The sequence below is a fragment of the Oscarella lobularis genome, chromosome 1 (assembly GCF_947507565.1).
Source record: "Oscarella lobularis chromosome 1, ooOscLobu1.1, whole genome shotgun sequence".
Taxonomy (NCBI): domain Eukaryota; kingdom Metazoa; phylum Porifera; class Homoscleromorpha; order Homosclerophorida; family Oscarellidae; genus Oscarella; species Oscarella lobularis.
The window spans coordinates 3,086,942-3,101,709 of NC_089175.1; the positions used below are offsets into that span (position 1 = coordinate 3,086,942).

General features: G+C 48.7%; 5 protein-coding genes and 1 long non-coding RNA gene across 8 annotated transcripts; 5 read left to right on the forward strand and 1 right to left on the reverse strand.

Annotated features, from left to right (window-relative positions):
* The first annotated feature begins 663 nt into the window (after positions 1-663).
* LOC136185235 (hemicentin-1-like) lies at positions 664-2,834 on the forward strand. The gene is made up of 9 exons (XM_065972328.1): positions 664-854; positions 936-1,232; positions 1,291-1,560; positions 1,608-1,889; positions 1,945-2,049; positions 2,112-2,207; positions 2,274-2,319; positions 2,393-2,477; positions 2,547-2,834. The coding sequence occupies exons 1-9, from the start codon at positions 785-787 to the stop codon at positions 2,646-2,648; spliced, it is 1,353 nt and encodes a 450-aa protein (XP_065828400.1). The 5' UTR covers positions 664-784; the 3' UTR covers positions 2,649-2,834.
* A 251-nt stretch (positions 2,835-3,085) lies between these two features.
* On the forward strand, positions 3,086-5,662 carry LOC136185221 (uncharacterized). 2 transcript variants are annotated; one of them, XM_065972317.1, is made up of 6 exons: positions 3,086-3,214; positions 3,279-3,614; positions 3,678-3,971; positions 4,350-4,658; positions 4,719-5,006; positions 5,065-5,662. In XM_065972317.1, exons 1-6 carry the CDS (start codon positions 3,154-3,156, stop codon positions 5,505-5,507), a joined length of 1,731 nt encoding a protein of 576 aa, XP_065828389.1. In that variant the 5' UTR covers positions 3,086-3,153; the 3' UTR covers positions 5,508-5,662. The 2 variants fall into 2 exon arrangements, with proteins under 2 accessions (XP_065828389.1, XP_065828381.1); XM_065972309.1 differs by having other exon boundaries at positions 3,088-3,214; positions 3,675-3,971.
* Positions 5,663-6,185: 523 nt separating this feature from the next.
* LOC136196282 (uncharacterized) lies at positions 6,186-7,782 on the reverse strand. Its single transcript, XM_065985809.1, has 3 exons — positions 7,601-7,782; positions 7,360-7,533; positions 6,186-7,230 (listed from the first exon to the last, which is right to left on the reverse strand). Exons 1-3 carry the CDS (start codon positions 7,733-7,735, stop codon positions 6,328-6,330), a joined length of 1,212 nt encoding a protein of 403 aa, XP_065841881.1. The 5' UTR covers positions 7,736-7,782; the 3' UTR covers positions 6,186-6,327.
* LOC136196314 (uncharacterized) lies at positions 7,375-8,783 on the forward strand. Its single transcript, XR_010672131.1, has 3 exons — positions 7,375-7,847; positions 7,913-8,196; positions 8,254-8,783. It is a non-coding gene; the product is annotated as an uncharacterized lncRNA (long non-coding RNA).
* Positions 8,784-9,085: 302 nt separating this feature from the next.
* LOC136196255 (contactin-2-like) lies at positions 9,086-11,160 on the forward strand. Of its 2 annotated transcripts, none has more exons than XM_065985783.1 (8): positions 9,086-9,189; positions 9,240-9,581; positions 9,636-9,875; positions 9,932-10,192; positions 10,244-10,540; positions 10,593-10,663; positions 10,715-10,928; positions 10,992-11,160. In XM_065985783.1, exons 1-8 carry the CDS (start codon positions 9,141-9,143, stop codon positions 11,123-11,125), a joined length of 1,608 nt encoding a protein of 535 aa, XP_065841855.1. In that variant the 5' UTR covers positions 9,086-9,140; the 3' UTR covers positions 11,126-11,160. The 2 variants fall into 2 exon arrangements, with proteins under 2 accessions (XP_065841855.1, XP_065841863.1); XM_065985791.1 differs by lacking the exon at positions 10,992-11,160 and having other exon boundaries at positions 10,715-10,792; positions 10,843-10,918.
* A 1,102-nt stretch (positions 11,161-12,262) lies between these two features.
* On the forward strand, positions 12,263-14,567 carry LOC136196244 (fasciclin-2-like). The gene is made up of 8 exons (XM_065985773.1): positions 12,263-12,417; positions 12,476-12,820; positions 12,876-13,130; positions 13,181-13,441; positions 13,488-13,784; positions 13,845-13,915; positions 13,972-14,188; positions 14,241-14,567. The coding sequence occupies exons 1-8, from the start codon at positions 12,372-12,374 to the stop codon at positions 14,408-14,410; spliced, it is 1,662 nt and encodes a 553-aa protein (XP_065841845.1). The 5' UTR covers positions 12,263-12,371; the 3' UTR covers positions 14,411-14,567.
* Positions 14,568-14,768: the final 201 nt, after the last annotated feature.

The following is a 14,768-nucleotide window of genomic DNA, read 5'->3' on the forward strand; positions in this document are numbered from 1 at the left end:
CTTTTTTAGTGGGCAAGGACTATCATGTACAGCAGTTACGAATGACTTACGACCGGATTCAGCGCAGCTGCAAATTACCAAGGATCGGCTGCTGTACATGGACCCGACCGATTACCGAATGTCCAAATAGATGACAAAATAGTTACGATATGTTAATCGGGCGCCTCCAAACAAACCAAGTTGGTTTACAGCGTAGGAAATGACCAGAGTATACAGCCTGAGATTTCACCTTGAATAGCTTTTGCGGCTGTAAATGAGCTTCGACAAGAAACTGCAGCTGTATTCCAATAAGCTAACGCGGGTAAAAAAGCCGTAGCTAGCCCACGTAGGTCGAATTGCAGCGGCGCTTAAGAGACCCGATTCGTGCATTAGAGATATAGCGTTAGAGATATATAGCAGAATAGAGTCGTAACGGTCGCAGAAAAACCGGCCTATCAGCGAGCGGCACTGCGGGTTGACAACACGCTGTAAAATGCCGTTAGAATATTGCAAGAAACGGCCGAATAAGCATAATTTCATATGCGCTCATGTCTGAATACAAACGCCTAAACAACCCGTTCGATGAACGGGTAAATCAGCTAGTTATAACTAAACGGCACCATACATAGATGATGGCACGTCCTTTGTTTGCATGCGTCTGCGCAGTTCCACTCGTTATAGCAACTTCCTTTTGCTTAGCCAGTTTGTCGATCGAAGGAGCCACGCGCCGACAACTGTGACGAAGGACCCGACCATTTATTGTACAACACTTACAGCGGCGCCAAATACCCGAACCGGATAGAAGATGAAACCTTTTCTTCATGGCATACTCTTAGCCATCGCTTCCTCATTCCTCCTGCTAGAAATCGAATCAGGTACAGACAGCGCGCGACGCGATATCGATCGCGAGCCCCATACGACTGAGGGTCCCTGACCTTTTCTCTATATAAATTAAGTCTCGTTCCCGATGCCGGCCGGAACTGACACTACGACGACAGTCGCTGTCGACCTTGACAGTCGCGTCGAACTCCAGTGCAAGGACGGTAAAACACATCCGACGAGTTCGTGGTTGATCGATAACGACGCGACAAGCGACGGCGGCATTCAAATCAGCGACGAAGATCCGCTCTACGAGAAGTCGAGCTCGTCTATGGGAGGCGTGTTGGCAATCAAGTCTATCGACTTGGCGATGAATTGGACGCGATACAAATGCGAGTCGGCCGGCGGATGGGTTCGATTGCGCGTCAATCCAAGTACGAGAATCTACGTAGTTCCTCATGATGAAAACTTCATGAGGGGGGTTTGGTTTAGTGAAGCCTAGCATTCAGGGCATTCCGTCTTCTATCAAGGCTGAGCTCGGCAATGTTCTCGTCGTGCGCTATCGAGTCATTGGGGCACCCAAACCGCATATTGATTGGAGTCGTAATTCGGACACTATCAATGGTGGGGGCACGGACTTTAATGATACGACGTTGATTCATCCTGTTGAGATGAGCACCTTCTCTGACGGCTTTACTTATACAATAAAGGCCTCGAATTCTGAAGGAATGGATGCAAAACACATGCAACTCCTTCTGTACTGTAAGAAAATGATTTGAATAAAAAGAATAGGAACTAGGGTGATTTAGATCTCACTGTGTCCTGCAACGTCTCTCCGTGGAATAAAGGAACGACAATTAGCTGTAACATTAGAACGTTTCCGGCTGTAAAGTCCGTTGTACTACAACGTCCAGTTGGCATTCAGCAAAACGCTACAACTCGAAAGAACGTCAACCTATCATATCTCCCGGGACATCCTCCGCATAAAACTGTCGTAACGTTTGCTATACCGGAAACGGGTTACGGCGGAAAGTATGTAGTAGCCGTAGACAACGGTCGAAGTCAAACCACAAAAGTTCTGACAATAGATGGTAAGACTGAAGAGGAACGTAAAAGTTATGAGCGAGGAAAGCTGTGCTATATTAGGGCCCACACCGCCAGCTTTGCCAACAACTCAGGCACCAACTCGGGCAACTCAGGCACCAACTCGAGCAACTCAGGCACCAGCGAAAAATGATGACGATAACAAAGGTACAGATCAATGAATATCTATCTATATATGTATATGTGTCAGTGTGGAAATGTCCTCGCAGGTGGATTGGGCTGGTGGGTGTATTTCGTCATCGTTCTGGTATGCCTTTTGGTCGTCGGCGCTGTTGTCGCCCTTTTGATTTATTACAAGCGAAGACGTATGTCAGTGGCGCGGGCAGCGCGACTCATTCAAGAGTGCATGGCTTATCCTATCCTATATTTAGAAAAATCAACTGAGGCGGCACCTATTGTGTCAACAATGGAAATGCCGTAAGTGTGCGAGGGAACGCTACACGGCAGGGCAATGATTTTCGTACACTAAAATGACGATTTCATCTGCTAGGGCGAACGAGTTGCCGCAAAAGCCGCCCGTATCCGAAACGACGCTCAACAACCCCACGTACACAAACGGCACGAGAAAAGACAAAGTACGCACCCCTTGTAGCTAAACGCCGCTAAGTACACGAGATTAACATTATTTATTCGATTTGGTACAGCCCAATCCGGCAGGTCAGTACGCCGTGCTCGATTTTTCTCAAAAGAACGGCACGCCGTCGAGCAACGGTGGGCGCACGGATTACAGCACCGTAGCGACGTAGACAAAGAAAGGGAAGCCAGGCGGCTGGAAATGACGAGGCACTTGATTAGATTTACGTTTGGACTGCAGAAGTAAAAGAGTTCGTTTCTTTCTGTCCTTCTTTTTTCTTTGTGATGTGTATCGTGTTGTGTATCGTGCGTGTGTGCTTGCGTGTAATAACGATGCTTCAGTTGTCATTTCCACCCGATTTCTGCTTGCCTACGTCCACAGCCGCAAAGCATCGGACTAACGCAATTGGGGTTGGACTAATTAATTTCCGCCCTTCCCTTTTTCTCTCTCGCCGCGCGCGCGTCCGCCAATCGACGCAACGCGGTTTCGCGGGCCATCGGCGCGCCAAACGATCGCACGTGCCCCACTCGCTTTGATCGGCTCCGCAAGCGGTACGCGGCTCGTTCCTACATCGAATTAGTCCTAATTCGATGCAGACGTCATTCGGCTTCTTGCGATCGACTCGGGACATTTCGCGCGACCGCCCGATCGCTGGACAACGCAGTCGACACCCCCCTATGGAACGCAACGTCCACGCGACAACGCTGCTGGCGCTTGGAATCGTTCTCGGATCGTGCGGTAGGCGAAAAACGGAGCGGAAACGCGCATCACACTTCTAATTCCAACCCACGCACGCGTCTAGATTCGAAAAGCGTCGTTCTATTCGAACGCAACGTGAGCGACGCGTTCGATTTCTATCCGAAATCGGGCGCCATCGAAATCGACGAAGCGGTGACGCTTCGATGTAATGGATCGTCTACGAATGGGACTAAGAGAACAGCAGCTGTTTGGCTTCGTCGAACGCTGCACGACGACGGCGACGGCGTCGACGTTCGTCGCATCGACGATGCGACGTATTATCATCTTACCGTCGATTCGCTTCGAATCGCGAGATTCGACGCGAATTACGTCGGACAGTACGCGTGTAGGCGTGGTCCCGATGGACCGATCGGCGACTGGGTCACGTTGAAGCTTAGAAGTGAGAGCGTACCACTTGACCACACCACCGCATTTTTAATTAGCGCTTTGTTGTCGTCAGAAGGACGCCGACAACGCGCGTGTCCTTACCTCGATCCGCCGTACGACCTGTGGAAGACGAACGACACGATACGAATCGAGGTCGACGTCGATTGCAAGTCGTCGTTTAGCTTCTTTTGGATCCAGCTGCGTCATTACGGACGCAAGGATTGGGACAATTTGCCCGAGACCTTCTTGAAGAGCAGTTCGATCACAAAGAACCTTCGACCGGCCGGCATGATGGAATATCGTACAGCCGCCTATGTGGCAAGCGCGATCATGACGAGTCGTACGCGAATCATCGAAACGTACCCAAACGGTGAGAGAAAAACGTGGCTCGCGTCTCCCGTATACGCGACGAGTGTCCCGTACCGATTACGTCATAACTCGCGGAAAAGTATGAGCAATAATTATTAGGAAGCATGGGTGATGCGTCGCTTAGATATCTTCCCGTAAACGAATTTCTGCTGTGCGCACCACATGGAGTTCAAACCCCAAAACGGCCTCATTTGACTTCGACAATCTGTAGTGCTTAATTAGGAAGCTCGGCCCCTGGCCTTTGTCTTGTCACAATGTGGAGTAAAAGGCTGCATGGCATACTTGTCTAGCCACACGGTTGCTTACACGTGGCCACTCTCTTTGCATGACTACTACTACTGTATAACCAATGCCACATACATTATCTATACCTCTTTAGCTCCCAGTCACGGTCCGTCCGTTATAAGTGCTTCTAACGTCGAAGTGAACGTCTCGAAGCCGCCGTCCGTCAATCTAACCTGGGATTTGGTCGATGACAATGAGATCATTGGTTATGAGGTCAATCACAAGATAGCTGGTCAGACGACAGGACAAGACAGTTTTCTCGTACCCGGCCAGCATCCGTCAGTATTGATTGTCTTTCCGCCTGAAGACATAGGACTTTCGCATGACCTTGTCGTCTACGCGAGCAACTGGGGACCATATCGATCGCCTCCCAGTCCCCCGGTATCAATTGTACCAGCCACCGGTATGCAAAATAGAATAATGACGTCACAGATTTATAGATTTTTTTCTTTTCTTTTCTAAGGTCCAGGAGTACCGCAAAATGTTAACGTAACCGCTAAGGACTCCTGCAGTGTTTTCGTTTCGTGGCTCGAAAGCCTCGATGCGGGCGGCTTGCCTTTGACTGGGTATAACGTCGTCATCAGAAATAATAATAGTCAGGATACGACGATCAGAAATTTGGACGCCGTTCAACAGCGCATTCTCATACCCTTTTCCCAAACGGACGGCGGCGTTTTCTGTTCCGTTGAAGTGGCGGCCATCAATTCAGTCGGCCAAAGTGGCTTCGTTTCAGTTCCAGTGGAATTACGAGGTAAACATTATGTGACAAATATGTTTTTTTATATATATCACAATATGGTTTTCTTCAGATTGTTGCACTAAAACAGAAACCGTCGATCTGATGTCGACGGAGGGGATGGCGTGGGTTCGTATCGGCATTGGCGCGGCGTGCACTCTCCTCGCCATCCTTGTGCTGGGAACGGTGATCTACTCCGTAAAGAAGGCGCTGGGTAAGAAGGCTGTGCTTGCGTCGTCGCGAGGTCGTTCCGATGGATTGGAAGTGCAGTACAGCCGTCGTCGACGTCGTCGTCGTCAAGACGAAGAAGCGTCCGACGAGGCTGCAGACGACGTCGACGGAGCGGAGCGTGCTGAGATTGTGTGCGTGGTAAAGCGACACGAGCCGTTGGCTCGGATTGTTTCCTTTACGGACAAATTGCCGTTTGACGCCCCGCCGCCGTATGCAACTGTGATTGCTGCCGACAAGGCAGCGGTGACGGTGACAGGGCGAGGAAAAGAACAGACTGCTGTGTGAAAAGAGAGAGAGAAAGACTTATATTTTAATGCCGTGCTAGTGGTTGCTGCTGTCGCTGTTTTATCTTCAGCGCCTGCCTAATACTGTATTCCCAATTGTCTTCGGTGTGCTTGTAACAGCAGCAGAGGAGGCAGAAAAGAGATATAGATATACAATCTTGCGTGTTGTTATTATAAGTGCGCGACATGAGACCAACATCAGTGGAAACTGAGAGCTGAAAGCTTCCAAACGAAAAAGACAGAAAAAACAGCTGAATAGAATATCTACAGCAGTATGAGGGAAGGAACTGATTGTCTGAATCATAATGTGATATGCGGTGAGGAGACAAGCCCATTTGAGTAGCCGCCTACAGATCACACTTTCACCACTTAGGTCATACCAAAAGGTAAGATTCCCGGGAACGGGTTACGTAAGAGTAGATTGCGCGAGACGCAGTGCTCAAAGAGAGGAAGTGTTCTACATGTTGTTTATATTGTTCTTGCGAGTTTTCGCTGCCACAACTCTTCTCTGCGGCGTCGGTAAGTGTAGGCCTCATCGCGATCAAATGACGAGCGCGACCTTCTTATCGTCTTTAGTCGCCGTCGTCGAAGACGCGACGATCTTCGAGCGCAATCACGGCGACGGTTTTGATGTTAGTAAATTTAATTAAGTGCTTGTCAACAGTTAGCCAGCAGCGACGGAAAGATAGTTTTTATTGCGCGGGTTTTGACATCATGCAAACTTTGAAGCTAATCGTAGCACAAAACTAACAGCAGCACATATTCCACTATCAAATAATGAAATTACGCCCGCAACGTAAAAAAGAAGTCGGTCAAAGGATTCACACATAAATTGAAGTGACAGAAAGTTGCTCAAAGGAGTCTAAACGATCAACACTATAGTAAGACGGGGTACCTCCTACAGCAAAGAGACTCTGGCCATCCACAGCTACCATCCCATGCAGATCTCGCTCTTGCTGCATGTCTGGCAAGCTGACCCATTTTTTGGCTCTGAAATCAAGGCGGCCAACTTTCTTACTCGCGTCTGAGCAAGAGGCGTCAACAGTGCCACCAGAATATACCAGTGAGTCACCTAGCGCACCCAGAGTTGGTCTATAGGATGTAGTCGGTGAAAATAATTCGCAATGACGGTTTTCTAAGAATAAGGATTCGATGCTGTTTAATCCTCCAGCTTCTTCCTGCCAAATGTCGCCTCCGCCAATATAGAGCACATCATGAATAATTGCACAGGAGCAAAGACCTCTTTTATCTTTCATTTCATAGTCATCGTATTTAACTCCAGTTTGTACATCATACACAGTCACTAAGGTAAGACTCTGACCATCTCTTACACCACCAACGGTATAGACTTTTCTGCCGTTCGGATGACCAACAACAGTGCTGTACCCAACCCCTTTTAGTGAAGACAATTCAAAGGCATTTTCCCACACACGCGCTTTTTCTTTGTATTTTGCAATTGAATGATAAGACCAATTTTCGTCAAAAAAGTGCCCGTATAATTGGTCATCTAATTGAAAGAGGCTGCTTAGGTGATTCACATCATGAGGAAACTTTTCAAAACGATAAGGAATACTTGTCCACTTGTTGTCTCCGCAGCTGAGAGCGTACAATTCATTTTCACAATCAAAATGTCCAGCGTAAACAGTTTTCGACCGTTCCAAGAAGGTCACTCTGTTCATATAATCCCAGGGTTTAGGAAGACACAAGGGCATCTTCAAATTTTCCTATTTAATAAACAAGTGAACGAGGAACCTAGCCAATTAAGTCGGCACGCAGATTCGCGTAGGAGTAAATACATTTGCAAACACTTCCGGCAACCCCCAATTTCCTGGCACGACTCTCTAAACACTAACCTGGATTGAATTCCTTGCTCTTGATGCTCTTCCAACAGTCATAGGCAAAGACTCTGATAAGGAAATAGTTGGTGGTTCACTTGACTCAGAACTGGCAAGGAATTCTCGCTGGGATCGTTGGATAGAAGAATCGTCGTCAAAAAACGCATCTCTCGGCGCTTTCACATTGAACGTCTAGCACAAAAATTCCAGTAAATTAGAATCGAACCCTTTCCGGTTCGGTCTTTCTAGAGCAGATCACCGAGAAGGGTCCAAAGCCTAAAATGTCGCCATTGTCATCGTCGTCGTCGTCATCGTCGTCGTCGTCGTCGTCGCCTCCGTCGTCGTCATCATCGTCGTTGTCGTTGTCAGGACGCTGTCGGCGCCGTCGCCGCATCACAGCCACTTTAGGAATGGCGTTATATCGCGAGATACGTCATCCAAGCGTGCGCTACCGTAGACCATATCAATCGCCTCCAGTTCCTCTGTATCAGTTATACCAGCCACCGGTATGCAAAATAGAATAATGACGTCACACTTGATTTATAGAATTATTTTTCTTTTCTTTGCTAAGGTCCAGGAGTACTGCGAAATGTTAACGTAACCGCTAAGCTAGGACTCCTGCAGTGTTTTCGTTTCGTGGCTCGAAAGCCTCGATGCGGGCGGCTTGCCTTTATAAAGTCGTCATCAGAAATAATAATAGTCGGGATCCGACGATCAGAAATTTGGACGCCGTTCAACAGCACATTCTCGTACCCTTTTCCCAAACGAACGGCGGCGTTTTCGGTTCCGTTGAAGTGGCGGCCATCAATTCAGTCGGCCAAAGTGGCTTCGTTTCAGTTCCAGTGGAATTACGAGGTAAACATTATGTGACAAATATGTTTTTTTATATAATCACAATACGGTTTTCTTCAGATTGTTGCACTAAAACCGAAACCGTCGATCTGATGTCGACGGAGGGGATGGCGTGGGTTCGTATCGGCATTGGCGCGGCGTGCACTCTCCTCGCCATCCTTGTGCTGGGAACGGTGATATACTCCATAAAGAAGGCGCTGGGTAGGAAGGCCGTGCTCGCGTCGTCACGAGGTCGTTCCGATGGGTTGGAAGTGCAGTACAGCCGTCGTCGACGTCGTCGTCGTCGAGACGAAGAAGCGTCCGACGAGGCTGCAGACGACGTCGACGGAGCGGAGCGTGCTGAGATTGTGTGCGTGGTAAAGCGACACGAGCCGTTGGCTCGGATTGTTTCCTTTACGGACAAATTGCCGTTTGACGCTCCGCCGCCTTATGCAACTGTGATTGCTGCCGACAAGGCAGCGGTGACGGTGACAGGGCGAGGAAAAGAACAGACTGCTGTATGAAAAGAGAGAGAGACTTATATTTTAATTCCGTGCTAGTGGTCGCTGCTGTCGCTGTTTTATCTTCAGCACTTGCCTAATACTGTATTCCCAATTGTCTTCTGTGTGCTTGTACAGCAGCAGAGGAGGCAGAAAAGATATAGATATACAATCTTGCGTGTTGTTATAAGTGCGACATAGGCACAAGAGAGCGGAAAGAACAGAACGACAGCTGAGTAGACTATCCATAGCAGTACTGTAGGAGAGAAGGAACTGATTGTCTGAATCGAAAATAACAGATCGTCTGAGGAGACCGCCTACAGATCACACTTTCACCATTCGTGGTCAAAGCTTAGGTCATAAGATTCCCCCGAACTACACCTAGAGAACTGGTTACGTAAGAGTAGACTGCACGATGCTCAGTGCTCACAATTTCCCAACGAGAGGAAGTGTTCTCGCACGTTGTTTATGTTGTTCTTGCGAGTTTTCGTTGCCGCAGCTCTTCTCTGCGGCGTCGGTAAGTGTAGAACGACGAGCGACCTTCTACAGATTATCTATCGTCTCTAGTCGCCGCCGTCGATGACGCGACGATCCTTGAGCGCGATCACGACGACGGTTTCGACGCCTATCCGATCTCCTCCTTCGTCGTCGCAAACGCTCGCGTTACGCTCTTCTGCAATCGAACGAACGACTCATCGTTTCACGCCGTCTGGCTGTATCGCGATCGCGACGGAACGGCGCAGAGCGAGAGAATCGTATCGCGTGCGTTTCCCGATCACGAGTTCAACGCTAGCGCGCAGTCGTTGACGATACGGCGATTCGGATCGACGTACGAGGGACTGTACGGCTGCGCCACGAGCTGCGGCGGACCGATGCGCGACGGCGGTTTCGCATCGCTGAGATTAGCCGGTGAGAGTGCTGGGCCATTTATTTCTACTCTAGTCTAGTTGATTCTCTTTCCAGCTCCGCCAGATATGCCCACCGTCGATATTTCCGATTCGGTGACGATTCGATGTACACCCACGGCTCTGCCTCCGCCGACGCGCGTCTCGCTGTGGCGCGAAGGCGTCGAGATAGCGCACGGTGCCACGAATGTGACGCATACGATAGCGTCGACGACGCGCGGCGATTCCGGCGCGTACACGTGCGTTGCTGCCAACGAGGCGGGCACGAGAAATCAGACCGATAACCTCGTTGTTCAATGTATAGAATCAATACCCACAATAGATTTAGACCTAAGTGATTCCCATTCTTGTTAGATGCGCCTGAATTTCGTCCGGCTGGTCATGTGAATCTTTTCTACGTAAAACGTGGAGGTTCCATTCGGTTTTCATGTTCCTTTGACGGTGTGCCACGTCCTCTGGTTGAGTGGTATTTTGACGGAATGAAAATTGGAGAGAGCTATTCTTCAGATTTCAACGTTACAGATGCAGATAGAAAAGATGGGGGTGTATATTGGTGCAAAGGTCGAAATTTGCTGGGAAAGACTGACGGGGTCAACATGACGCTGAGAGTTCGAGGTCTGGTGGGGTGCTAGAAATTGGCCAGCCTTTTATTTTCATTTAATTTAGTTCCGCCTGATCCACCCACAATTGATACACATAACGTGGAGAAAACCAATAGCAGTTTGACTCTGACGTGGAATAAAGGTCACGATGGGTTCAGTGATGTTATTGGCTACAGCATTCACTACAAGGAATCGGCAAAATCAAAGTGGTTACCAATACTGTTGAATTCTTCAGTGGAGACGATGTATACTCTCACGGGATTAAAGGCTTTTACCGACTATGACGTCAAAGTGGCAGCAAGAAATGAAATGGGAATTGGAACTTATAGCACGTCTTTCACGGAGAAGACTTATCCTAACGGTAGCCCACTTACCCCATAGCCTTTCTTGTTTTAACTTTTAATTTTTATTAGCTCTCAGTGTTGGACCTACTGATCTAACGTATGGAAATCTTACTCCGACATCAGTTCATTTAAGATGGAAGGTAAGATGTTCCAAGTCTTTCCTTTTTTATCTTGAGATTATTTCTGATAAGCCTGTTGACGTTTCACGTTTATCTGCCGATGAGGGATCAGTTCTGTTCTATAAGGCGGTATTTGAAATCAACGGCGAGGTAATGGAGATGACCAGCCTAAGCCCAAACTACATGCGAGCAAACATTAGCGATGATCTTCAATACACCGTTATGGTCTACGCTTGCAATAGTATTGGTTGTTCGCCTCCCAGCAATTCAGTCACGCTTAGCTCAGGTAGATTGATCACAGTGTCAGTAAAGGAGCATTATTAACTTAGATACGCTTTTTTGTTGTTAGAAACTCAAAGCGTGGAATGGTGGATTATTGCAGCTTCTGTTGGTGGCAGTGTGATTCTTGTTGCTTTGATTATAGGACTAGTAATATGCCGCTGTAAGAAAGATTCTAACAGCAAGCAAAAGAGTACATCTTAGGCATTTCTTTTTCTGTCTTTATGTGCCCAAATACATTCATCCCAGAACCAAAAACCAACGACTAGAAAGCGAACTCCCTGCTGTTATTTCCGGAGGTCTGAGGTCAAGCTTCAACGGCAGTCTTATTAGTCTTTCCAGCGTCGACTCGGCCACCAGCATGATAGAGAGCGGTGGCAAACGTATTGAGCAACAGCGAGACGAACATCAGAAGACTGAGCAGTGTTTTATACCGAAACGGCCAATAGTTGAACTGAAAACGAGCCGTCAACTTCTTCAGGTCGTCTTTGAGTATGAGAAAGATAGCCGTGAAAATCTGCACAATGAGCGCAACGCCCAGCACCCACGAAAGGCAATCGTAGAAAATTCTCACGTCGGGGCCGTCCTTCCAAGTCTCGACGAGCAAGCACACCGTATGCGGAATGGCGACGGTGCTCATAAGTGTTTTCGTTTTCTGACGGTCCGTTTCGACGGCTCCATTCGCCGTCGCCGGTGGGTCCGGTTCGCTTTCTGTCGTCGAAGCGACGAGACTTTTGCTGTCATCAGACGGTTTATCGCCGCCTTTGCCCGGTCTCGCTCTCAGTTCCATGACCGTATATCCGGGAGCTTTTCGGAACTTTCGTACGAAACAAGTAAAAGTAGTTATCGTGACGCGTGATAAATCAACAAATAAGGCAAACATGAACTACTGTACTAGAAGTCCGAGGTCAGGCTTCAACGGCAGTCTTATTGGTCTTTCCCGCCCCGACTCTGCCACCAGCATGATAGAGAGCGGTGGCAAACGTATTGAGAGACAACGAGACGAACATCAGAAGACTGAGCAAGGTCTTATACTCAAACGGCCAATAGTTGAACTGAAAGCGAGCCGTCAACTTCTTCAGATCGTCTTTGAGTATGAGAAAGATAGCCGTGAGAAACTGCACGAGGAGCGCAACGCCGAGCACCCACAACAGGCAATCGTAAAACATTCTTACGTCAGGACCGTCCTTCCAAGTCTCGACGAGCAAGCATACCGTATTCGGAATGGCGATGGTGCTCATAAGTGCTTTCGATTTCTGACGGGCCGTTCCGACGGCTTGATTCGCCGTCGCCGGTTCGCTTTCGGTCGTCGAAGCGACGAGGCTTTTGCTGTCATCAGTCGGTTTATCGCCGCCTTTGCCCTGTCTCGCTCGCAGTTCCATGACCGGATCTCCGGGAGCTTTCCGTGAGAGAATGACAAGTGGACAATTCCCGTACTATCTACGCATCCATGAATTTTTTGCGCTTCCTCATCCTAACTAGTCTCTGTGACGTCGGTGAGGACGAGATTTATCGTTTTATTCGACAACTCAATCGGAAATTTTATTTCTCTAGCCGTCGCCGTCGTCAAGGAGACGTTCGTATTCGAACGAAACCATGGCGACGGTTTCGACGCTTATCCAACGTCGTCCTTCGTCGTCGTCGGCTCGCGCGTCACGCTCGTCTGCAATCGAACGACGGAACCGTCGTTCCAGGCGATTTGGCTCTATCGCGACAGCGAAGCGACGCGGCAGAGCGAGAAAAACATTCCGCGCGCCTTCAACGATCGCGAATTCAACGTGAGCGCGCAGTCCCTGACGATACCGCGCTTCGAATCGATCTACGAGGGAACGTACGGCTGCGGGCGTGTCCAGGGGGGACAGATACTTGATAGCGGCTTCGCTCTACTTCAACTAGCCGGTGACCGAATTTCCAGTCAATATTTTCCGGGTTTCCTCACGTTTCTCTTTCGCAGTTGCGCCAAATTTTACCGTGTACGACGTGCCTACGGTAAACGTTTCCGATTCGTTGACGATTCGATGCGTGCCCTCGTCCCGTCTGCCGCCGACGCGCGTCTCGCTTTGGCGCGAAAGCGTCGAGATAGCGCGCGGCTCGACGAACGTGACGTACGCTAAAGCGACGGCGAGTCGCGCCGATTCCGGCGCGTACACGTGCGTCGCCACCAACTTGGCGGGAACGCGAAATCAAACCAAATTCCTAACCGTTCAATGTATGAAATTGAAAACTCGTATAATCGAGTTACAATGGCGTTTTTTGTAGATTCGCCGGAATTTCGTTCCGCTAGTCCCACGGGTCTTTCCTACGTAAACCGTGGTAGCTCCATTCGCTTTTCATGTCTCTTCGACGGCGTGCCGCGTCCTCTGGTCGACTGGTATTTCAATGGGGCAAAAGTTTCCGCGAACAGTTCGTCAAATTATGACGTCATTGCCGCAGATAGAGCGAACGATGGCGAATATCGATGCCAGGGTCGAAATCTGGTGGGAACAACTGATGGGGCGGTTGTCACTCTTAAAGTTCGAGGTCTGTTACAAGAGCCTTTGAGCAACAAATTTTATTCTTTTACTAGTTTCGCCTGATCCACCTACAATCAGCGCGAAGAGTGTGCAGAAAACGCGCACCAGTTTGACTCTCACGTGGTCTAAGGGACACGACGGGTTCAGCGAAATAACTGGCTACGTCGTTCGCTATAAGGAAGCTGCAGAATCGACATGGTCAACAAAGCCATTGAATTCCTCAGCGGAGACGACGTACACCGTCACAGGATTAAAGGCATTTACCGAGTATGAGTTCCAAGTGGCAGCAAGGAATGGGATAGGAATCAGTGACTACAGTGGTGTATTAAGAGAGGCCACCTATCCTTTAGGTAAGTGCGTCTGATTTCCAGTTAAACGCGTTGACTGTGTTTCTAATTTTCTTATTGCAGCTCTCAGTGTTGGACCGACTGATCTAAAATACGACAACCTGTCCTCGACGTCAGTGGATTTGAAATGGACGGTATGAAAAGACCCCGCTCGCTATAACCTTCTCCTCTTTCAAGTCCACTCTTTAAGGCCGTCAATACTTCGCGTTTATCTCCCAGTGAAGGATCAGTCATGTACTACGAGGCCTCGCTCGAATTGAACGGCAACGTCTTAACCCAGAGCGGCTCGAGTGCCAATTACATGCGAGTGAACATTAGCCCTGGTCGTCGGTACACGGTTCGGGTCTATGCTCGCAATTCGGGTCCGGATCGTTCACCACCTAGTAATCCGGTCACGTTTGACACAGGTAGGTTGGCCTCGATTGCAGCAACAACGTAGGCGCATTCTTTGATGATTAGAAGGTGATGGTAATGATGGCGACGATGATGACGACGGATCATCTGGGCTGAGCGTTGGAGCTATCGTCGGAATTGCTGCGGGTGGTGGTGTGCTGCTGATCGTTCTTATTGTCGTACTTAGTTGTTGCTGCTGCTGCTGCCGTAGCAAGAGCCAGAACGATTTCGTCTAAGTGCGGTAGTTTGGACTTATATGGTTAACGACGCCGTTTGCTAAAGGTAGCCAGCATGTTCTTGACTTTCGGTAGAATAGATGTCTATAGTATAGAACCTTTGTTTCTAAATTTTTGTTACCCTTTCTAAAGACTATGGTGTGTTTTTGGCTGTTTCTGTTGGATAGTAACAACAAAACTTTTTTGGAAAGAGACAAAGAGCTCTTGCTGAACGGAAGTGAGCAAGATAACCGAAAGCGCTTTCTTCGACTACCAGCTTGACTGAAAACTCAATCAACTAAGAGATACGTCGGTCTTCTCTTCAGCAAGTATATTTTGAGTACGAATCCGAGCATTGAGTCGGCAAAAAAGACGCGTT

Bases quoted from the DNA above. Each gene is read 5' to 3' on its own strand.
- LOC136196255 (XM_065985783.1), top strand. From the start codon at position 9,141: ATGTTGTTCTTGCGAGTTTTCGTTGCCGCAGCTCTTCTCTGCGGCGTC. The intron at 9,190-9,239 runs GTAAGTGTAGAA...TATCGTCTCTAG, and splicing joins AGCTCTTCTCTGCGGCGTCG to TCGCCGCCGTCGATGACGCG. The intron at 9,582-9,635 runs GTGAGAGTGCTG...TTCTCTTTCCAG, and splicing joins CGCATCGCTGAGATTAGCCG to CTCCGCCAGATATGCCCACC.
- LOC136196282 (XM_065985809.1), bottom strand. From the start codon at position 7,735: ATGCGGCGACGGCGCCGACAGCGTCCTGACAACGACAACGACGATGAT. The intron at 7,534-7,600 runs GTGATCTGCTCT...TTTTTGTGCTAG, and splicing joins TAGGCTTTGGACCCTTCTCG to ACGTTCAATGTGAAAGCGCC. The intron at 7,231-7,359 runs GTTAGTGTTTAG...TTTATTAAATAG, and splicing joins GAGCAAGGAATTCAATCCAG to GAAAATTTGAAGATGCCCTT.
- LOC136196244 (XM_065985773.1), top strand. From the start codon at position 12,372: ATGAATTTTTTGCGCTTCCTCATCCTAACTAGTCTCTGTGACGTCG. The intron at 12,821-12,875 runs GTGACCGAATTT...TCTCTTTCGCAG, and splicing joins CGCTCTACTTCAACTAGCCG to TTGCGCCAAATTTTACCGTG. The intron at 13,785-13,844 runs GTAAGTGCGTCT...TTCTTATTGCAG, and splicing joins AGAGGCCACCTATCCTTTAG to CTCTCAGTGTTGGACCGACT.
- LOC136185221 (XM_065972309.1), top strand. From the start codon at position 3,154: ATGGAACGCAACGTCCACGCGACAACGCTGCTGGCGCTTGGAATCGTT. The intron at 3,615-3,674 runs GTGAGAGCGTAC...TGTTGTCGTCAG, and splicing joins GGTCACGTTGAAGCTTAGAA to AAGGACGCCGACAACGCGCG. The intron at 3,972-4,349 runs GTGAGAGAAAAA...ATACCTCTTTAG, and splicing joins CATCGAAACGTACCCAAACG to CTCCCAGTCACGGTCCGTCC.
- LOC136185235 (XM_065972328.1), top strand. From the start codon at position 785: ATGAAACCTTTTCTTCATGGCATACTCTTAGCCATCGCTTCCTCATTC. The intron at 1,561-1,607 runs GTAAGAAAATGA...AGGGTGATTTAG, and splicing joins CATGCAACTCCTTCTGTACT to ATCTCACTGTGTCCTGCAAC. The intron at 2,478-2,546 runs GTACGCACCCCT...GATTTGGTACAG, and splicing joins ACGGCACGAGAAAAGACAAA to CCCAATCCGGCAGGTCAGTA.